This window comes from Plodia interpunctella, chromosome 3 (genome assembly GCF_027563975.2).
Source record: "Plodia interpunctella isolate USDA-ARS_2022_Savannah chromosome 3, ilPloInte3.2, whole genome shotgun sequence".
NCBI lineage: Eukaryota > Metazoa > Arthropoda > Insecta > Lepidoptera > Pyralidae > Plodia > Plodia interpunctella.
Window position 1 is genome coordinate 3688306 of NC_071296.1, and position 24376 is coordinate 3712681.

The window sequence follows — 24376 nt, forward strand, 5'->3', positions numbered from 1 at the left end:
TTGTTTTTTACTTTAAAACTAATTATTTTCATTATGTAAATAAGAAACTCAAAAATTAATAATTTATTGTAGTAATTTAAAGTGATGATAATTAAAATAAAAAATGCAATATTATTATTAAATCAAGAAGTTGACTATTTCCTGTTAAACTGTTTTATCGACACAGCCTTTGACGTCACAACTCAGTTAGTGTCAACAGCGCCATCTACAACATTGAAATTACACAGCGGATTTTGAGACGGATGGCAAAGTTTCGTTCGTTTCGTTTCGTGTGTATCGATTTTTTGAGTGAAGTGAACGTAGTGTTCGTGTCCTTTAGTTTAGTGACGTTTGATAGAAAAATATCTGTGAATGGGATTGTGTAACAATATAAAACGTTTATTTGGTGTGTGATTTTCTATAAAGGATGACGAAGGACAGGTTAGCGGCGCTCCAGGCGGTAAGTTGTTATTCATTTCCTTCTCTAACCAAAGGTCTCACAGTGACCTCGAAATCATAAAGGAACAGCATTGAAACCATGTTATAATTTACTTAAAATCAATGTCATATGTATAGTTTATCCCTTTCAAAATAGGGCTGGTGATCAGTTCCTGTAGAATCTGATGATAATCTAATCTGGTCGCCCCACCCCTGATTTGCCTCCACTTAAATGAAGCTGTCATTGAAGCGAGACAAGTTGTTGCGTTCCGCTGTTTTACGAAATATCCAAGTACCTTACTTATCAGCCAAGTGCATTGTTATTTTGATTAAAAAGTAGGTAGTACCTACAAACGTTTCACAGTTGGATAACCTCTAAGAAACTTTGCTTGCTCAATATTTATTGTGAAAACTGCTTGGCCTTTATCTTCAGTTTTAAGTCATAATTGCATTTGGTTTTTATACAGATATACACATAAAATTAATCATATCTGGATACTTATGTAAATTATTGGCAAGGGTACATATTATTTCTAGTGCTTATTTAGTAAGTTTTGCTCAATAAAATGATGGAATAGCTGGAATTTTGATTAAGGGTATAGGTATTTAAAAATACATTTTTATTCTTATACACTGTCTTATATGCTGAAAATGGCTATTGTGTTTGTGGCTAAGCAACCAATATTACTTAGTTTTCGTCAATATCAAAATTTTTGGCAAATGTCAATAACTCATATTAAGCCATGGAATTACCAGGAACATCGGTGGAGTACCTACCATGTAATTTATTTACCATGTAAAATGGAAGTAGTAGGTACTCTGCTGAATACCTACTAATTCCATGATACTTACTAATTAAGCATTGGGCAATTAATTGAAGAAATTGGAAAAAGAAGTGGTGGCGGTGTAATGGTTAAAATGCCCGCCTGTGGATCGAAAGCCAACATGAGTTTGTATACCAATCTGACTCATGTACTTTTTTTTTTTAGTTTTCTAAAAATGAATGTACTTACGGTATTCAACTGTGAAATTTGCATAAAATTTCATCCAATAGTTTATGCATGATGCACAACATACATACAGATAGAGAACATAGATAGAGATAGAGAACATAGAATGAGATAGAGAACATAGAATGAGATAGAGAACATAGATAGAGATAGAGAACATAGAATGAGATAGAGAACATAGATAGAGATTGAGAACATAGAATGAGATAGAGAACATAGATAGAGATAGAGAACATAGAATGAGATAGAGAACATAGATAGAGATAGAGAACATAGAATGAGATAGAGAACATAGATAGAGATTGAGAACATAGAATGAGATAGAGAACATAGATAGAGATAGAGAACATAGATAGAGATAGAGAACATAGATAGAGATAGAGAACATAGATAGAGATAGAGAACATAGAGATAGAGATAAATACAAAAGTTTAAAAAACCCTCTAGACAAAAAGACTCTAGAGACAGAAAGATAGTATAGTTATCTTTCATCAATATCTCCTGTGTCATAGCTCACTTACAGGTTTATTATACTTATGTATAGATTAAGAATAAGTAGTTATATTTGTGATCTTAATGTATCTGTAGTGTATCTTAATAAGATCTGTAAAGTGTAAATACAAAATAATAGGTAATTAGAATTTATTTGTACACTTAACAGTTGATAGAATTTATTAAGCTCCAACCAACGTCACAATGACTTTGTTGCCAAGAGTTTGTATAATAAAACAGGAAAAATCAAAAACAGTTAGGGTGTGAAAAAATATTTCAAAAGTAATGGATGATTTTTAATGAAAGAAAAGATAATTTTGTACCTTAAAACACAACATTGATAATGCTAACATTTTATTTATTCATAAAAATAAATGTTAATATTGTATACTTACGACTTTTTCTCTCAGCTTAATTTGCTTTGCAATGTTTGGCATTTAATCATTGAATCCACCACATTTGTGGTTGTCGTTATCAGCTGACGACAGTTTCCGGTACGCGGCCTTGGGCAGTTGTCTTGACTCATACAATGATTTGACTTGACACACAAAAACATCGGCCAGCCGTCATGCTTATATCATCAATCTTAACTGAAATCCTGTCACAGGCAAGACTAATACTACAAGCGACGATTGGTTGGATTGGCAACGTCCTTTACTGTGAGATTCATGTTTGTCAAGTCTTTGATTCATTAGTTATCAGGTTCCGTCTGTAGATTCCTCTATCTCTTGCCACTGACTGACAATGAAAGAAAAATCTTAAGTGAAAATTTATTTTGACGAAATCAACTGAGCAGCCAGCGGCATAAAGGGTCTTTTATTCCGAACGTTTTCTTTCAATTAAAAAGGTACGCCAAGCCATTATTTTGTTTTGCTTTATAAAACTTATTTGTGGCTTGGCTGTACATTTTTTCACTTATCAAAAGCTAAAATAAAGCAAATCTGTTTATCTCTGGAAACGAAAAGTTTTGTACAAGGACGCGGAAACTTCGCGTGAATTTCATTGTCCCAGTCCTTTTGCAGGATTTGAGTGTTTAAAATTTTCAAAGTATCTTTATTCTCTTACTTCTTTATCTTGATGAGTAAAGCGAGATAATATAGTAGAATCTTCATCATCATGTATGTATTTATTCATCATGCATCCTGCTGCACAAAGAGGTAAATGTTCATCATTAACTTATTAATCTTTCAGTCTTATCCTTCCTTTTAGGTCTGTAATAATTGTTTATGCACTGTCTTGGAAAGGCGTCAGTCATTAATCACTTAACTATTATTGGTTCAACTATTGGTATTTGGTTGTTTCTAAGAGATAATCCAAGATGTCCTCAATAATGGGAAATGAGGCTGTGGCAACTTCTACGTCACATGCATTTGCAACAGCTGATTCAGTGTGGCGAGTCTATTTTTAGCGCCTGTCTCACGTGCTGTCTGAGAATGAATGAAGGTTTCCTCGCGAAACGTCTTTAAGTAGAATATCAAATAATGGCCTTTATATACCTAGTGCCTACACAGTAAGCAACTACGTCCATTAACAAGATGCGTTTGATTATCATTGTAATCTATTGAAGAAATAATCTGTATAAAATAAACGATGTTTGTCTTTGTAAAATATTTATTTCCCATATCCCATATGTTATAGTTAGTACACGAGTGTGTCGTTTTAATAAAAAAAAAACTAATATAGTCATCATGTGGCTAAGTATGTCTTTACCTCATTTGGTAAACTCCATCAGGACAGCTGGCGATCGGGCCAGCAACGAATCAACCTACCTATCTTATGAAGTCATAGCCAATTACGTCATTCTACCTAAGTGTCTTAACAACAAACATTTGTATGGAACTCATCGATCGTGATTGATCGTCATCATCTGTCTTGATGACGCCTGAGCCGTCTCTAGTCCAGTCTGAAATTCTGTTCTCATGACCTCATAAAGAAGCACCTAGTATGCGCACGGTAATCACTGGGTAAGCGCATATTGTACAATACATGTTAAAAATCTTAGGATATTTCTTAAAGGACTTTAGACTTACCAAAACTTTTTGATATTCACTTGCTTCGAGAATCGGCATAATTTTGCAAATTACCATTGTGCATTCTATGGGTGATAGTGGAAACCGCACAAGTTCGTGCCCATGTCTAAGCACTCAAGATATCTGTGTTAATGTTACTGGCTGGAGTCCAAATCAAACCTCCACTCCACTCAGGATGGCTGGCATCTCCCATTATGCAACCCAAATTAACCTATTTCACAATTTATTGATAACAGATATTTTTGCTAATAGACTAGGATAAGGAATACTGCTAGACATATTCAATACTGATTTGAAAATTCATCTCGTTTCGGTAAATAAACGCCATTAAATCTTCAAAACATAAGCTATGGTAGAAAATCCAATAACGATCAATTCCTTAAAATTGATAGCCTATAAAAGTGTCTTTGATCTTATAAATGCTTTAAAACAATGTTTGCGAAACGGACTGAAACGAACGGCTACCATGGAAGTTACGGGTCTACAAGCCGATCATTACTCTGTTGAATTGTTTACAGAGTTCGGTAAATTTAATTTCAGTGATGTAGCACAGTAGGCTCGAAGCCGGAAGCGTGTCTGTCTATGCATAGTGCATGTCTACTGCACATGTATGTAGATACGTGGTAGACATGCACTGGTACTATGTTACATGCATTTCCGTTGAGCTCCAGTTTCGAAACGGCATGCTTGCTGGGAAGCATAAATCAAACCTCCCGCAATAAATTATTTTAATAATATTGTCTGATGCTAGCTGTGGATCTTGAAAAGTATCACATCAAGAAAAATTGTTTTTCGATTTTGAATGTTACAAAATGGACGAATCAAAGTTTTCGACAACCTTGATTGCTCAATTTGTTGGGTTTAAAGTTTTGTTTTTAGGACTTTGGTGTTTTTGGGCAATGAAGGAATTTTTTCAGTATTATAATGAACATCCCAAATTGATTTAACAAATTTCAGCGAACTTTGCGGATAAGATATGCGTCAAGTGCAAAGGTCTATGGTGTTCCATTATGTCAGCCCATTAACCGTCTATAATTATCGGGACGATCTCCCCAATTGTGTTCTAATTCATCCGGGAGATGAATCAGTGCGATTGTCCGTAGCTATTGGCTGTCGAGATCTTGAGGCCTCTTGTCGTTGTCGTATCGTGGTAGCTAAATATTATGTGCTCTTGACAAGAAGAAATTGAGTCTGGTAGGTCACGCATTCGGCTGTTGCGTTAGTTTGAATCTATATAATGCTAAAGTCTACCTGTCTGCCCACTTTCAAGGCTAAACAGCTTGAAATTTAGAATTGAATTGAAGTTAATAACAAGGCTACCACGGGCGGAGTAGTGGGCAACAGCTAGTAATTTATAAAATAGGACATTGACTTCACATAAAAATTCAGCCGTAACGAATGAACGGAAGAATTAAATTTTTCAGATCTATGAATCCATTCAGTTTATAAAAAATAAAATAAAACATCCTTTTAGGAAAAGCCAGCATTATTAGGTTTTTATAACATGCATGTTAGAATGTATTATTTTTTAATTGTTTTCGCTACACAACGTAGTATTTATTTCTTACAACTTCTTACATTTATCAGCGACAATGTTATAAATCAAACTAACTTTCCTAATTCCAAAGTTATAACATTTGCTGCCGTAAGCGCGCCGATCATACACGACATTGTAATTAATACCCCTTTATTAATTTAATCATACTCACTACACCCACTACGCTAAAAGTATGATCACGTTACATTCTCGACTAATTAACTTCTTCGTTAACTGAATCATAACATTAAATTTTAATGATCCTATCCACAAAGCTCATAATTCCTATTATACTCTGATTTTCCTGACGTTCATAATGGAGTTCATCAATGAAAGTGAAAGGATTTGATAAAGATTTATGTGTCTGAACGGAAAGAAGCTTTATTTACTTATATTTCAAAAAAAATGATGAGATAATTAAAAAGGTAATATTCCACTACCTACTGATCAACCCTCGAAATAATTAAAAAGAAAATATTCCACTACTTACTGATCAACCCTCGCGAATTTATGAGTTATGTTGATCTCTTTTGGTCAGATTAAAATAAGCTATATTAGAACCGAAAAACTTAAAGAAAAATGCTTGGATATTTTTTGGAGTTCAATAGATTTGGACGACATAACGATATTCCAATGCATACTTTACGATCTCAAAACTAAAATGATTCAATGTCAACAAACGCGTACGTAATAAGGTGATAACAGTTCGCTGATATGGGAGTTGACACGCGATAAGCGGCATACTGGTACCGCCGGCACGATATGCTCTGAAGAAATTCCACTCGATCCATCTCTGTTACTGAAAAAATTTACCTTACAAAACAAATTGAATCTCAAACTAACTTCCTACTTCATCATGAGAGAATTTTGAATTTTCGATCAATACTTCCATTCATGTTTATAGCAAAACAAAAATAACATCAGTATTTAAACTTTTTGACCGCCATGTTATTACCCTTATATAAAGATTCGGTGTGTAGATTCGTGCTGTTACCTACTCGTAACAACTTTCAGTAAATTCCATGATACGGCTACAATCAAACATATCAACCGTTTTACTGGTTTTACTGCCCTCGCCATAGCTTAGGTCAACCTTGCTGGCAGTAAAACGAGAGTGCTTACTGTAAAACCTCATTGGAAGGTGAACTCAGGGAAATAAATATAAATGTTTGATGAGCGTGTAACAGAGATCCAATAAAAAGGATTTTCACATAGGTTTGTTTATAGGTTCCGCCGATAATTTTAATTTTCTTTTTGTTTTTTGTAATTTAAAGACCATAAGTAGAGGCTGAAAATTGTCGACAATGTGATGCGTCCTTTAAGGCAAATTTAATAACTAAATCTCCATTTTGGATCGGTCATTTTCATACCAAAACAAACACTGTGCTGAAAGTAAGTTTCATTTCAATACATTTTATTTTAGTATTACAACGTAAGTAATCGCTGACAATATACGCTATTAACTATTATGGGTTTCCCTTAGCATGTCGACGACAAAGGACTTGTTTCTTGTGTAAGCGATAAAGTAAAGAGATTAAATCGCAACAAGACCACTTTGGAAGTCGATTTTGCTTTAAAAAACTGATACTTTATGTGACTAGAATATTATATAGTATCAAAGTGCCTATATAATATTCTAGTCTAAAAAACTGATACTTTGATACTATATAATATTTTAGGATTTTTGTGATTTTACCATTTTACTGGCATATTTTGTGTCTATTCCTGCAGTATCAGCGAGGTTATAGATCGAAAGGTTTTCGTTCTTGACGTTCATTCCTTCAGATAAGACTGGTGCATGTATCAGTCTTGTCTTAAAGTGTGAGACGTGTGTTTCCTAACAAAGCCGTTTTACCTCCACTGAAAGAGTTCTTCCTTCGTGTAAGTCGGCTATAGGTGTAGCCCGGGCAATTACTCCCTGAAACTGACGTAATATTTTGTTAGGGTTTTATTTCGTAGTGTCCATCAGTTGCTCTCTGCTCGTCTCCTGGTCTGAAAAACAAACAAGAACGTTTTGAGCTTCTTTTATAATATCTACGTTACTATAATGTCACACAGGATGTATATCCGCTGTAGGAAGTGGTGACACTTTGTTTCTAAACTTATAAAGTGGTTTTCTTCGGAGTTACAAAACTTTCTCTTGGTGCAAGTCATCCCGTCTATTTGGAACAAGCACAAATCCAAGGCAACGGAAAATAATACAATCAATAAAATTATGTGATTTTAAAGAAAACATACAAGTTCTAGCATTAAATTTTCCTCCTTTATTCTTAAAATTTGACTTTTCTTATTCTCTAAGTCTATAAAGAAAGCTTATATAGTTGGAATTGGAATTTCGATCTGCCCTCCGTGGATTTAGTTAAAAATCAAAATTAAAGTTTGTAACATATTATGATAGGTGTTGGTGGTTCGTCAGTAATTTTGAGCTAACAAGGGTGCCCCGCCTCGGGGATTTTGGGAGAAACGTGACACGGGTTGAATACGAAAACAAGCACGGCTCCTATATTGTTATCATTCAAATTGTCTTGCTCGGTTTCTCCGGCCGTTTTCTCCATCTAGGTAACTAATATGTCAGCTAGCTTGGTCTCCGGATTTATTAGCAGTCCTGTAATACTAGATGATTGAGTGATTAGGATAAGCTGAGTGGTCTTGGATTAAAAATGTTGTGTCTCTTTTGTTTCAAACTCAGATATCAAATATTGACAGTCTCTTAGCAAATATAATTTTTATATGGCAAACCACTAGTCCGACATCGTTTAGTGATTCAGAATTTTGGCATAACAAATGAAACTTGTCTGAGTCGGGTATCGAACGTGGTCGTGGTCCGGGAGGGTCCTTCCCGCTCATTTGTCGCACGTGATAAAAACCCACCGCGGTCCCTTTTCAGATAGAACTCATTTCAGATTTGATGTCAATCAGACCACCCCGATAGCTTGGCTTTATTTACATCCCCTTTTATCAAATATCGCCAATTACCAATTTTAAATCAGTGGCTGTATATGCTCATGTGAAATGTAACCCGGGCTATTGTTCTTCCTAATTGGATCCAGTTCCCAGTCCGTAATTACGTGTCTTGTATTTGCTGTCATGCTCCTTGCTCTGTTAGTTGACCAATGAATAAAATTAATAGTGTTGATTTATTTATTGCGAATTCGGTGAATATCAGTATTCGTTGATTCTAGTTGTGGGCGTTGGGGAACTTTGGAAACGTCAAGGGGGCGGTAGGGGGCGATTACGTAACCGCTAACTGTCGCAACACAGCCCGGCTACAGCTCTGCACGCTCTGCCCCATTGTCGTCACTCACACGCTTGCTTGCATTACGGCTTAGCTTTTTATATTAGCCCTAGTACGTGGGCTGTTCCCCGAGCTATGAAGTTTTTATTACTGATGCGGCAGTACAACAATGTTGAAATGCGACCTTAGCGTCTTCGTTTAGTTTGGTGTCTCCATGTCCCCACAGGTTATTTAGTTAAGTTCTTATTGTTATATAGTTTTTAGGGCTTTAACTTGTGCATATATTAATTAGTAATTTTTAAAGAAAGAAAGAGAGAGAGAAAGAAAGAGAGAGAGAGAAAGAAAGAAAACATTTATTGCTTTACGCCGTGACATTCAATGGTTGTAAAATGAAGTTTAAACACCAGCATAGCATCCCTTTTCACTTTATGAGTGACGTTGTCCAAACACGCAGCTCAAAAGTGGCTTTGTGGCTGTCACCCGCTTCAGCTAGATTCATGGTATGAATTTATCATAGAGGCTTTGCGGTCTTTCAGGCAAGTTTACTGCCTATTAATAAACAACCAAACTCCCTTAATTACAACGGTAACATGTATAAACTCTCGTTAATGTCCCTAGCGACCGGTGAATTTTCTGTAACAATTCCACTCTGCCATTAATCAGGAAATCATAGAGGGCGTAATGGGCAAGTTTAGATTAATAAATCACGTCTTCTGCGGAATCAACTGTTACCTGGTTTATTATTATGTGTGTGCCGTAGTTTTTTGCTAATGTAATTTGGTATTTAGAAACGTTACAATTCGGATAAAATCATTATTTTTTGTTTGGAAAGTTACGTTTACATTACATACATTTTGTGTATGTTTAGAAAGAAACTCCTTTAAGTATATTTATAAATAGATGTGTTTGTGTCTACGCTCACATGAATAACTCACGTCTTTTAAAGTTTTCTCTTGACTGTTGGCAGTAAAGCAAAATGACTTAACCCTAATACCACAAAGATAAATACGGAGTTTTCCTAACAAGAAATAATAAACTTAAATCCTTGCATATTATAAAACAAAGTCTTCTGTCGCGTCTGTTTGTCTGTTCGCGATAAACTCATGCGGTTTTCACCAATATTCAAAGTTAATCAATGAAATCGACTGACTGTTGTTATTTTGTTTTGTGAAAGAATGGGTATCTGGAGTATATGGAATGAGTATATAGAAGTATATCTAACGTAAGATTCCAATCTATTTGGATGGTTGGTATGGATTGGCCCTTCTTCAGAAATCCGGCTATTCGAGTCGTGGTTCCAGAGCTAGCTATACAGTTAACTTTATTGATGTATGGACTACCAAGTGACATCAAATACATTGCATGCGGTGATGCAGTTTATTGAATATCGATTGCGCTTTAAGGACGCAAATATAACGCCCCGCCCGTTTAAAGTGATAAATAAATACCAAATGGATATTATTATAATGTTACTAAAGACTGCTTAGTTTTTTCGACCATGCTATAAGATGCTGACATACAGCTCTCCTCCAGGGAGGTAATAAATACTTCAGAATGATTAAAAGGGGTCTTCGCAAACCCAGAGGGTCAACACGCTAACCAGAGATTCAATTCAATTTTATTATAGACCATAAATTAAAATGAGAAGAGATTTGTTGTAAAAAGTTATTTATTTTCTCCATCACCTGGGCGTATTCCGCTTTTGCGTACCTACCTCTAACTGTACCAAGCTTGGATTAATACTAGCGGCTCGCTGAAAACCATAATACTTAAATTAAACACCTAAACCTTCCTCAGGAATCACTGTTATCTAAATCGTCGAAATATTAGAAAATACACTGAAGCCACAAATATTTAACCATTTAATGAGAAGCCCCAATATTTCAATTTTGTGTCGATGAATTGAGTATCGCTAGTCGTTAGATCGTATATTGTAGTGCATTTCGATATTGGCTTGTGCAACGTCGGGGGCAGACAAAAATGAATTTTAACACTGGGTACCTACTCCGGACTTGCATGCATGCATGTTCTAACAATGTCAACGATAAGCGCTGCGCTATATTTATATTATTTCTATTTAGCTGAACGTGGTATTTCAATTAGAAATTAATCCGTAGTTACCAGGGACGGAACATTTCTAGGTGAAAAACCGCGGCACGGCTAGGCATAAACTTTTAACACGAACACAGGTGTACAGTTGTTGAATGTACAAAATGAAACTTCCCAAAGGATAAAAGTAATTTGGTGAAAAACAAAAAAGTAGGTAGGTACTACAATTATTTCAAAATCAAAATAATAGTAGTACTTTTTTGGGATGGTTTATGTAGTACATATATAACAGGGGACAGGATGATCTTTCCAACCGATTTCGGACATGACACTTTATTTTCTAGCCGTTGTTTTAGCTGAAGAAAATCTTAAGACATCCCAAAAAATAAATGTCCTAAATAAAATGTAAACATAACCTAAAATAACATTGTTGGAGTACCATTCCTTTACCCACACAAAAACTCGCTGGTCATGATAAACCTCTATGAATTAGATAGGTAAGTTCTTGTCTAAAAGTGACTTACACGTAACAGCTGTCGTGTTCCAAAGTTTGTTCTTTTTCGTAGCTTGAGGATTGTTTCGGTCACCGTTTATTTACAAAGATTTGAAATATGGGTTTTATTACCTTTTCTTATCTATTTTTTCCGAGTTTTTGCCCTTTTCTTATAGTAGTGACCTTTTATGTGTTAATTTGGTAAACTATGATAACTACACTTTACACACGCTATTGCTTTAAATTTAATTTATTCAGAATTGAGCCATTTCAGACAGAGCTCTTATCTCTCTATATATATAGTATACTATATCGCCTATGCATTCGTGAAGTGTAAGCTACAATAAAATATCCTATAGGAATTTCGTCGGTCTCATTGAGACTACTAGAGAGCCTGTAAATAGGGCGGGTCAAAAAGTTGTGGCGAAGAGGGCAGACGAGCGAGCGATCTAGATTGCTCGGTGGCTTACGAAGAGGCTGACTTCTCAATTATGTGCCGAGATTTACGGATGCCTCAAAAGCCTATACAATCAGCCTACATCAACTAATCCCATTTCTGCAAGTTCTGTTTTGAACGAATGTTTCATCCCGTTTGATCTATCTCGTGACGTAAGGTGATAATCTAAGTTACGAAAGAATAGTTTTTCCTCGTTATTCCACAGAGAAATTCTGACTCGGAATAGTGGAACTTATAGCCCGCCATTAGCTATCACATTTATCTACTTTTTGCGAAATTCTGTTGCTAATGTAAAATTTGTTTTGTATGATCAGTGAGTTTTACTCATTTTTTACAAAAGCTTACAATAAGTACACTTGGAATAAGAGAAATATAAATACCTTTAGATATTGTTTTTCTTGGATCCGAATTTAGAATGGTCATTTGTATGTATACGGTTTATTCCTTGGGCTCCTGCCCCCAGCCACCGCCCGTTGGGATCAAATCGCGAAGGTGAAGGCCACGTGAGTTGCGTAACAGCCATGGTAACAGTCTAGTTCTTACTTTCTTCGGTATTACCAAATCATTACTCTGTTTTACAATACGAATAAAATTGAGTTTCGTAATGTCTACCTAAATATATTCTTGATAGACGTGTACGTACTTGCAGCGAGACGCTAGTATCAATAACAAAAATTGTTTTATACTTATCATTTTATCATAATCGAAATGTTTATTACAGATTTGACATAACGTGGTCATAACTAATTAGGAAACTCGGGCCTGCACGCAACATACGGCTTACGGAAAATAGCACGGGGCATTACATTCAGCTTAATTGAAATACGGGACTGGATTTAACTGCTGAACCCGGATTTTCGTGACGTCGGTCGCCAACCACTTTCTGTATTAAAATGTTCCGCTAAAAGTAACAAACAGAAACATGTAACTCGTTAAAATTTTAAATATTTTTGCAACTTGCCATGCATGATAACTCTTTTTAGTGATAATGATAAATTATTGCCCATATTCTCGCTACCTCAATACTACAGTAAAATTCACAATAAATCATATGCCATCAAATCATCATATAATGCTAAATATGGCAAAAAGGTTTATCAGTAGTTACTAATCCGATACAAATACTCGCATGTACTACCTGTATATTTACGTAAGCTATATCTTCGTTGCTCGTAATCTGCTGAGATGTTCGCACACGCGTATGTCACCTGCGATACATGAATAATAAAATATACAACAGATGAAAGTCTGATAAACCTGATTCCATAAAATGGGAATAGATGACGTCACGTCGTACCACAAGCACCGGCCGATACAGCCAGCTGACGCATCACATCCTCGGTCGATTGAAATACGTGACGCGGCTGCTGATGTAGAAACTATGCGCACCAAAATAGTGCCAAACTCTCTCTTAATTAATGATTCCTGTTTTTTTTTGTATCCCTCACTAGTGGGTTTACGTAATTACTTTTCCTTTCAGGCCTATTTCAAAAGTCAGAACATTCACTTGTTCATGTTCTGCTCGTTAATTGTGAATCGTGCCCCTTTTGAATAGAAAATATTTATATAGGTCAACTTTGAATGGGAGGCCCATCGTAAACAGTTTTTATTTTGCTAACTATATTCATGCAAACTTCGCTTTTTTCAGACAAATACTTATGAGGATTTTAGGATCGCATTTTCTTGCATGTTTTGCTGTTTTATTAAAGAGGTCGTCAATGTAGTGACGTACAGTTACTGCGATGGCCTTTTGTCTAGGCGTGCGTCCTGACCTTGACCGCACTGGCCCGAAATTTATTATTAGTCCGCAGTGCTCCGAATACTTGAGCGGTTACTAGGCGCTAGAGATAGATCCTTGAATAGTGAAAAAAGTAATATCTCAAAATCAGAAATCAAAAAGCAGAAATCAAAAAAATTGGTTTGGTAGACCTACGTTGCAGCTAACTAAAAGAATGAGAGATCAACGCCCTTAAAGAATTAAAAACAAACATCGTCTTCGCAATATGGAAAAATGTGTGTGTGATGTAATTTTTAAAATGTGAAAATTCGTGATGTGTGCGTGTATATGTTTGTTACCTATCACGCCTATACGTATAATATAACGTGGTAATACATAGGGTAGTTTTTATTCCGAAATTCCTACAGGAGCGAAGCCCCGGGGCACAGCTAGTTTACAATAAAGCTATCAATAACTTTTTGCTTTTATCTCTCTTATGATAAATTTTGTCATTTGTTTCAGGGTAACACTTGAACGTCTGACATCACTTGAATTCCTGTAGTCTGAAACCTTGGATTCCCTCGAGCATAATTATCTTCGTTAATATCATTCTTGTCTAGAACTTTTACTCGTACATTGTGTTTAGCATCGTACTGTTGAATGTTAGTAAACTAACGTATTATATGTTTATTTGTTGACCATGAATCACTAGCAATGATGTTAATGATTGAACTCAATTCAAGCTAATCAGCCGCGAGTGGTTTCATCCTGTTTGAACAGATTTTTTTTTATGTCCCTTTAATGTAAAACTTGCCTTATTACTTAAAACGTCCATACAAAATTAAACGTATGATAAAAATCAACATTATTATTAATGAATCTCTGATTTCTGAAACTGTAATAAGATTTAAAAATAATAACCCAATCAAGTAACGCCGAGATCCGATGGTCTAACGAACCGTCGGTCTTCGAAAAGGGATGGCAACAAATGGCTAGAAGTAGAATTGCTGAAGTGGTTGGAAACAGAAGGAGGCTTTTGTCCAGCAGTGGGACCTCACAGCTACATAAGAAAACTCAACGGATTTAGTTTTTCTTTCCGTTACTGCTATTAGATTGAGGAAAATGAATGGCTGTGACCGGCCTTCAACTGGATGATTCGCGTTATCAGGAGAGGGTAGTATCAGCTTATCGGGCGGACGTATAAACATGACAGTCGTTGTTTTAATTACTATGAAAAACGCTTGTAATTTGGACGGCTAATGCTTTTTCTAGCGGTGGAATTTACGGCATGGCGTATTATCGCCCACTGCTGTGTCGCCATGACCCAATTCGATCGTTACCCGGAGCATGGCCGCGTACTATGCTATGCTATGCACTGATCTACGAACTAGTACACAGATAAAACAAACAAAAAACTAAACTATGCTTTTACTGTATTCAAATTGCAACGGTCTTAATCATTCAAATGACATCGTCAAAGAATCTGAAGGTTCAATCGACTATGTGATAAATTCGTACTCTCATTATATGTTTTTATCAGTAATTTTCCTGTGCCGTCGCTTCCCTCCATATCCCAGTCTCTCCGAACCATAGGGAAGGCCTTTGTGGGAATACGGACCTGTATAAATTGAATAATGGCCGGCTCGCCGCAACTAAGTGGATTCTATTTTATTGTACGTGCGCCCTCCTATGTAGACCTCTGGCAGCGAAAGTAGCTGTTAACGTTTTTAGGTGCCCGGTCACGACATGAGCGTTCTTACTCTCTCCCCCTTCGTGTTCCATTTTCACTTAGGAATATATTACAGACATTTGTTCTCTGTAAGTTATTTGAAAATACAAAATGTTTGAGATTGTTTATTTTTCTTTTCGCAGGCGCAAAGCGACGATGACGACGTCGGGCCAGACGATGTCAACGTCGCCGTTGAGGGCGGCTTCATGGATGAATTCTTCAGTGAGGTAAGTCTTTGATGTCTTCATGCAATTCAATGCGTTTACAAATAAAAATCTAGTAACGTTTATTTCTCTCGAAACAACTTATCTGTCTAAGTCTGACAACAAGATTTAATTTTGAGTATATATTATATATATATATACTAAATACTATAAAATTAAAATAATTAATTTTATATATACCGCGGGACGGGCCGCTAGTTAAAAAGAATTGCGAGGATAGGACATTACTACTATCCATTATGTTCAGCATTATACGTTCTTTGATTGATCGCATGAACTAACACGCACAACTATTATTAAAACTTGATCAGACCACAAAGCACTCTAAACCATCATCTTGTTCATAATAATTCGATAAACTAGGTCAATATAATCTAAATGTCTAGGCTTGGACACACGCAATAGTTGTAAGTTTAGCATAAATTGCATTGCATATACAATTACCTGCCACCGTAATGTCTCGTTGCACTTGACATGTGGGTTTTCAATTTATGTTCATATCCAAATGAAAGGAATATTTCGCTTTGAGCCCATTCGCGGAAATATGGTTGCTTTATATTTTATGTTTCATTACATGTTCTACATTAATTGTCACGAAAATGCCGGCTTTCTGCATGATTATTCTAACATTTCCAACAATGTTATGATTATTTTTCGTATCGTTATCGTTTAATTAAAGGTTATTTTTTAATTAGTACGTAACATAAGTTACGCGCGTTTATATTTATTATTTGCCGTAGTTCCTTCATCATCGAAGTGTTTAAAATATTTAAAACCTAAGTTAAGTGAGGTTCTTATGTCCTTTTCATATCATGTGTATTGCATAAACCTGAGACAAATTCATAAACAAGAATGAAACAACGTACGAGCTTCCAATTTAGGTCATAGGAAAATAATAATCAGCTTAGATTAAAAAAAAATCATTCAATTTATCTTGTCTAGTTCACACACGGCATTGTTCAAAATTAAAAGCATGTACTTATTACACAAAGAGCTCGCCTGTATTTATCGAACAGCTTACATTTATGAAAGTTTCAGGGTGCCGCATTGTTTTCATCGTCTGTATTGTGTTCTGTCTACGATGCGATGAAACTGTTGCATGTCGTTTACGTGTAGAGAGCTGAACAATTTACTGAATATTTTGTCAGGAAACGTTCTAATGAACTATGAACGTTGTACCACCTTACCCGCGATTGTAAGGTAGGATATTTATAATTTCGAGGTATAAATGTATAAATGTAGCTGTTTCATTCAATTCACTTATACGATATTACGTTATCCGAACCATTGAAAGTAAAGATTGCCATGTGGAGCACGATTTTGATTAATCTTCTATTTCCTGTATCTCTCTCTCTCTATTTACTCAAAAACTCCCGTTATTTACTGTATTCGAATACCAATTTTTTACTAAAAAACAACAACATCTTTCTGCAACTGTTAACTCTAATAATAGCAAGAATACTTTTCGTTCCAATTTTAACAGATGGTATGAGCAAATGAAAAAGATATCTAATGGGAGCTTCAGTAAGCCGTATCAGCGCTATTGGTTGGCAGCGGAATAAATAAATTGCGTTCCTAATTTTTTGCTTCCCGAGATTTTCTTATGCGTGTTCATAAATCAGAGATGGTGGTATCGCGAGTCAGGGAGGTAATTGGGTTAGAAGATAGGTGAGTTGAGGGGGCTGAGGGGGCACACATATTACGCAAACACGCACCCTTCCAATTAGTATTTCGTTTTATGTTTTGTTACTGTTATTTGAAAAATCGACACATTTTTGTGGAAAGTCTCTCGACTTGTTGATAACCTTATTACATTACAGCTCCTATATTGTAGTTTTTAATGTATGAAAAGGTTTCGATTGTTACATAACTTCTCAGAAATGTTCAGATTACACGGCTTTGTTGGCTTCGTTTTCCTTTAACTTTGTCTATAAATATAGAAAATAAATAGCACTTGGAAGTTGTTTGCAAAAGAATCTACATCGAAAACTATTATTGTCAGGAAAACCATCAACGAGATGTAGAGAGGACAATTTTTTGCAATGAATAATAAACAAATAAACACCGGTCATATTTTTTTTAGAAAACATAGTATTACGGACTTCTTATCATTTGATACTACTTTTGTATATGTGTACATACAAAAGTGGCAATTTAGAATAATTGTAAAATTTTGAATGATTGTAAATTCCAAACTGTAACTACAAAACGAAATCACTTGAAATCTTTAATCAAAGGTTTATCAATCAACTATAATAATAGCTTTCATAAACCTGCCTAATTACCTTACCATGATGCCCACGCTAACTCAATAATATGCTTTTAGTAGACTTATCGTGGGAAAGTGTTTAGACCACGTGTCATACACAATAAATACGATACGATTCTACTAAAATACTAAGTATGAAACAAATTTCATAGTTATTATGGATTACAAGTAGATAAACTAACTTGCTCGCGAGTTTTCGAGGATTTAGCAATACAAGTCGACTTTGCGAATACGTGACAAAAAATGCGTAGATAAAAAATGTTTATTAGCTTCCTCGACAACAACGACGCAAAATGAGAGTACAGAAATATTTATTAGGTATCTCATTAAAAACGGCTTGTCAGTGAGATTAGTTACGTTTTATTTCTGGTTTTATTTTCTTAAGCAAATTTTATTTTGTTTTTAAAACATAGTATCACTAATTGATATTATTTTCAGACATTTTTTGCTCTTCAGATATTTTCAGATATTAAATCTCGCTCTTAATGAATTATCAGTTTTTTGTTCGTAGAACAAATGATCCTATTTACAGCAACACAGACTGTATAATAATAACAACAGCTATATTATTCATCATAATTATACAACATAGCTATTGGCGGCTGTTTTTGTGTGAGATTTGCCTCTTCACGTCGACTCGACAATAATGTGTCCCCAGTTTCCTTTCGTGACGTGAATGTTTCATGCGTTTTCATTAAATCCAACACAACGCAACTCGTCGCCATAAATATTCAGGCTGTGCTTGGTATTCATCATAATCGTGCAATTCATTTACATGTTATTATGTGTGTGTGGGAGAGGCGTGCTCATGTCGCTGTAGGGCGCAGTGATGGCGCTTGCCCATTATGCGAGTTGTGTACTTCACTCTGATATGTCCCATTTGCGGCACTCCATTCCAGCTTGGGAACACACCTCAATACAATGCCATACCAAAATTAAGGAGGCAAATCTTTTCTTTCCCTTTTATTTCCGACGAAAAGGGATTAATAATAAAATGCTCACTTTTAATTCATTCATTATATTATGGAAGTTATCGGTTACTTAAATTATTTTATTTTGTAAATTATCTATGTAGTACAAACAAGTTAAAAAGAAGTAAAAAGAAAATGTAGTTGTCGTAGGGCGGGATAAGTGACGAGGTTGGACAGGCAGGAGGGTTCGAGAAGAGCACGTACTGGGTTTCTTTAAAGTGGCTTCTATCCGTGAAAATGCCCGCTACTTGGAATACAGGAAAAAACAACACTCTTTAATAATTTGGTATAGTATACACCACAAGTTTTGATGTATAAAGTCTTGCAACTCCCGTAAATCATCCAAGTGTATACAACAAAAAAATATCCAAATCCTATTAATATCCACTAACCTGTTAAAAATATCGGACGCTAACGATAAGACCATTGAGACTATTAAAATACTAATATGTGATATTATAATATTACAAATATAACCTGCATATCGAATTATTCATACTTTGTTCAATGATTTTAAAAAAAATCATTCATTTACAAAAAAAATCGAAAACAAAAGTAGTAAGACAAATTCAAAAGGAGAAGACGAAATTAGCGTTATTGTTTAATTATGCTAAGCAATAACCAATCAATTATACCATTTAATTATATTATAATGACTACACAAAGCCACACGTGTTCACTGCCATTGGAATCGAACCTAAATCGAAACAATTGTTTGCTATTATCGAGCGAGCGCGATAGCCCTTATCATAAAATCTGATTAATTTGTGACTCACAGAGGTGAATGTATTTTTGTTTTGTTGGACCAGATGTTGTTAAATTTTACATATATCCCAACTAATATTATAAATGCGAAAGTATAAAAGTTTGTTACCTCTTCACGCATTATAAACTGGACCGATTGTTATGAAATTTGGTATACGGGTAGAAAATGACCTGGAATAACACATAGGGTACTTTTTTTGATGAAATTCCCACGTGGCGTAGCTAGTATTCTATAAGTTAGGCTCTTATTGATTTTTTAAATCTAAAACAAACTTTGCAGAAAAAAGCTTTGCAAGAAAGTCATTATGTCCGTTCATTTCGATATTACGACAGGATCCATGACAAGTTATTTTGAAATTTGTTGAACACCTCCCCCGCCATTATTATAATCCGTCTGCCGGCTAATTCGCATTCTGGATTTCCCCCTGATTCATAAAATTTTTGTATTTAGAACTTTGTTTTAGATAGAAAGGTCGTATTCTTCACAATAAAGCAATGAAATCCAATAGTACTCTATTTCTCTATTGTTTTGTAAATATTGGATGATAGATCCGAGTAACTTGATACTATTTTATTTACAAGACATTGAAATTTATTGCTCTCGACCAATTTTCTGATCAATAGTAACGTTGCTGCTGCTTTTTGTGACTTAACTTGGTTTTAGATAGAAGATAATGATAATTTTAGAAGAATACAATATTAAAGGCAAGCTTGCTAAATTATTCTGCTGATATTATCCGTGAATGTATGAAATGGAGTCTACACATTTATTTGGAGCAACTAATAGTCTTCCGATGAAAGTAACAAATTAGTTAAGTTAAATAACTGCAAGTTCGTTTATCTAGTCTTTAGTTATTAAACGAAGCGTGTTCAGTACGCTTGGAGGTCTGCCAGTTAATTTTGTAATCGCATAAGCCAAGTTTAATTGTACGGAACCTCTGCCTGCTTACACGGCTGCGGCCGGTGGCTGCCTAACCGCAGATTAGTTCCCATCTGCAGTTGTTTGAGTTATAGTGACGTGAGACTATTGCTGTTATAAATCCTAGGACATATCTGGAGAATGGAGGAAAATGACAGGGGAAGATCATAGAAGAATTGAAAAATAAGAGCAGTGCTTATGGCGAGCGATAGATTAAAGTAGCAAGTACTGAGATAACTATCCCACCTCATGTAAAAAGAGGGAAAACTGTAAATACTGGCTGGAAAAAGAATAAATGTATGTATGTAAAAAAATATAAGTATAAGTAGCCAGTAACTAGTTTTCTATTTGAAAGCCTATATAGGTAATTAACCTTACAAGTCAAACTCTTGTAATGGAATGGAGTATCCATTGGTCCACAACTTTCGGTTTGATTATTATTTATAGACGGCTAAAATGGGACTTATTAGATTATGATGCTCCTCGTGAAAATCTGTTTTTCTGTAATGAGGAAAATTAATGGGAGCTGAATGATGTTCCAGATTTACGTCATTGAATTTGCTACAGAATATATGAGTTGTACTCAGTAAATTGCTCTATTATCTCTCTCATATTTGAGTCTTTATGGTTTTATTCGCTGTGAGACGCTGTGAAGTATATCAAATAGCATTAAAAGTTTATAATTATCATCCGTTAAGAACTCATTTTTATTTTATACTAATACCTACTTACAAAAGAGATAACTTGTAGTTCTACGCTAAGTTTTACTTCAGAAGTTTGCATGCCAACGGTACTGGTTGAAGTTGAAAAATATCTACATGGCTCCGTGCCAGTCGAGGCGACGACGACTTTGTGGGGGGGTTATATTTTACTAACTACGCTTAAAATAAATAATAATACTGTCAATGCAATGTACTTTATTGTGTACTTACATTGTTATATTACTGATAAAAAAATGATACATAAATTTATATTTAAAAATGGTAAGCCCTTCTGGCATGATGGTACCAACACTGTTTGAATGAGTTTCTTTCGGCATTTCTTCTCAGCAGTGGTCGTTCCGAAATGCTAGTAGTTTGTAGCTTTGGTAAATATCGTTTATTTTATAATATGACGTGAAAAAGTGTCTGTGAAGGCCTAATTTCTGAATAAATTATATGAGTTTGTTGAATTAAAATTTAAAAAATAAATCCAGCTATTACATCGAGATATGTATAATGTTTTAATATAACAAAATATTTCGATGCTATTTCAGAGGTTTAGAGCTAGTGAGATTTGCCACGATCGTGGCAAATGGAAATTCCTAGTTGCCTACCCTCATGGGAAACAGGCGTATTAATACGTTCTCGTATATGTATGTATTTTAGAACATTTTGTTAAGTCCCTCGACAATTCCGAATCTCAAGATGGGCGGGGCGTGATCTGCCACCAGTGTAAGCCATTAATAGTACGCTCGATAAGATAAAAATATTAACTGAATTGATATATAAGTCTGTTGAATAAATAAGTTAAACCAGGAAGCCTTCATCGGAAGGTGTTCATTCATATTAGGCATGATCAGGAGATGAACGTAGTTTGTTCATGTCGTATTAGGCATGATCAGGAGACAAACGCTGAACAGAATTGCTGTTTTTAAAACTCCCCTTGGTTACTAAAATTTTATGTATAATTTTTCCAAGCACAGAATATTATCTAAAAGAGTATACACAGGTCATGACAATGTCGCAACGGCCAGCCTCCGAGGCGCCGCTCCGCACAATGTGGAGATAAACGCCCCGAACAACATCGCTGTAAAACCTCCCTTTGGCTACTGTAATTTAGTTACGAGGCTGAGGGTTCGTCCTCCGGTACTTAAGGAATTATGAGGTCAACAGTAAAGTCATTTCTGCAGTACGTTGGTGAATACAATATGTGTGTATTTGTTGCAACAATTCAAAATTTTATGTTATGTTGCTACATCCTAGGAAAATTGACCTTTGGTTGGTGTAAAAAATGTACATGACTGACATACAGCGTAAACTAATTACGTGAATTTATGGAAAGTGAACAAAATTAACTTATGAAATTATGTTGTTACAGGTGGAAGAGATACGAGAAATGATAGACAAGATTCAGGCCAACGTTGAGGAAGTGAAGAAGAAGCACAGTGCCATCTTATCAGCACCGCAGTCAGATGAAAGTAAGTTCACACAAAAAGCTCACAATAAACTTCGAAAACCTTATTGTAAACTTGTCTGTCACTGCCATCGATTGTCAAATGGAAGTGCATTAACTTCGACTGATCCAATAAATTAAAATTACACTAAAAACCCCTACATGTGTAGTTCGGTGTGTGTGCTATTTTTACTTGTTAAATTCCAGATAATTTCGAACAAGCGGAGTTAATTATACAAAGCAGAATTCTTGGAACTCGCAAATGAAAATGTCAAAGCGTAGGGGTGGCGAGTCGGCGTACTCGTAAATGCTGTGATATTGGTTTTACTAAAAATAATATCGTGTTTTCGCACGAGTTTATTGATGCAACGTACGTGGGCGTTCTCAGACGGCTTCTCCTGATACCCACACGTTTGATTGAAGGGTGGGTTGGTAGCATTTATCAGTTAGATAGACGCGGGGGCGTCGTCTTTATAGGACTAATGGAGATTCTACGAGGCTGTCCTTGAAGAAATTGTTTTATGAATAATAACTTGGTAGGTATTTAGTATAATTTTTAAGCTTATTGTGTAAACTGATTGGCAAAACTGGTATTGCAAAGTTAGTTATCAAATTGAAACGCGCGGTGTTTCAGTTAAATGAAGAGATAATAGTCCAAACGAATCGATGTGTAAGTACCAGGCTGGCTACAATTGAGACGTTTGGAATCCCTTTACAATGAAATATTCATCGTTCCTTTAATAACAAATTTTTCACACATTTTTCTTCTCGCAAATGTAGCGGTAGCTGTAACTCAGTACCAAAACACATTTGGAAGTACTTATTTGAAAGCATTCGACATGAAATCACAGCAATCAAAAAGCGACTGCCATATCATCCCCTCGAAGCAATTTATCATATTCGAACACAATCACATGTTTTCACTCCGTAATGCCACATCCTCTTTCTAACTTTGTGATGGCTTTAATACGATATTGGGGCTTCAGTTCAAGATCAATTTGATGATAATATAGGCGATTTTTATTGATTACAGACAGATAGACGTCTCTTAAAGTTAATTTTATTTATATTTTACCAAATCGATACACAAATTACGTATTCAAATTATGTATGCGTGAAGTCGTCGATTTATAAAAACATGCACTTTTTTGACACCATTTAAAATCTAATTCCAGCTTAGCTAACTAAACGCAAGACATATCTTTCCAATTCATCGCTACACCCAATATCATTCCCAAACGGTCTCTGAAAATAAATAGGGGTGGTGAAACATTCGAGGTTATTTTATGTTCAGATGAAAATTTTACTCGGCCATATTTTACGGTTTGCGATAAACCGAGCCAGTGTTATATTTCTAGCTGTTATGTGAGTAATGAGCGACGGTAAGGCTTTGTCGAGACTCGATTTTGACGTGAGATTACCCAGAAATTCCCGCTGAATTAATGAGAGCCCCAGGCGAGAACCCCTACCTTCAGAAGTTATCACAACTTTTCCCTTACCTTTACATTCCATTTGTTAAGAAATATGGCTATACACTTATACGACGTATCTTATTAACTAAATTTAATTACTAACGGAGAATATTCGGATGTGATATGAAATATTGTAATGAATTATTAGAAAAATTTTTATTGTTAATTAGGTTAAATTGAGTGTGTATTTGTATTTAAAATTAATAGCTAAAAAGCTATTCGGTGTGATTCTTAGAATCCTCAAAAACACTCACCAAGGCAGTCACAAAATAGTCACCATTAACCATTGACCCGACCTAACTAGTTCAACTAAGCCATCGCTTTAGTTAAGTTCAACATTTTATACGACCTATTATGACGGATTGGCTCCAATTTGTACCTTTTGAACGCGCTAATGAGAATTATTTACTTATCTTTCATGTTAAACAAAGTTTGG

General features: G+C 35.3%; 1 protein-coding gene across 7 annotated transcripts in view; it reads left to right on the plus strand.

Annotated features, from left to right (window-relative positions):
• Nucleotides 1-215: 215 nt before the first annotated feature.
• Syx1A (Syntaxin 1A) overlaps nt 216-24376 on the plus strand; it is a 47483-nt gene continuing 23322 nt past the window's right edge. For 4 of the 7 annotated variants that reach the window (XM_053769799.2, XM_053769798.2, XM_053769795.2 and 1 more), the window contains exons 1-3: nt 218-439; nt 15310-15393; nt 22394-22493. In XM_053769799.2, coding sequence (XP_053625774.1) covers nt 407-439; nt 15310-15393; nt 22394-22493 — 217 coding nt within the window. In that variant the 5' untranslated portion in view covers nt 218-406. Of the gene's footprint in view, nt 440-15309; nt 15394-22393; nt 22494-24376 lie in introns of all 7 variants that reach the window. The other 3 variants (XM_053769793.2, XM_053769797.2, XM_053769796.2) reach the window with 3 other exon arrangements.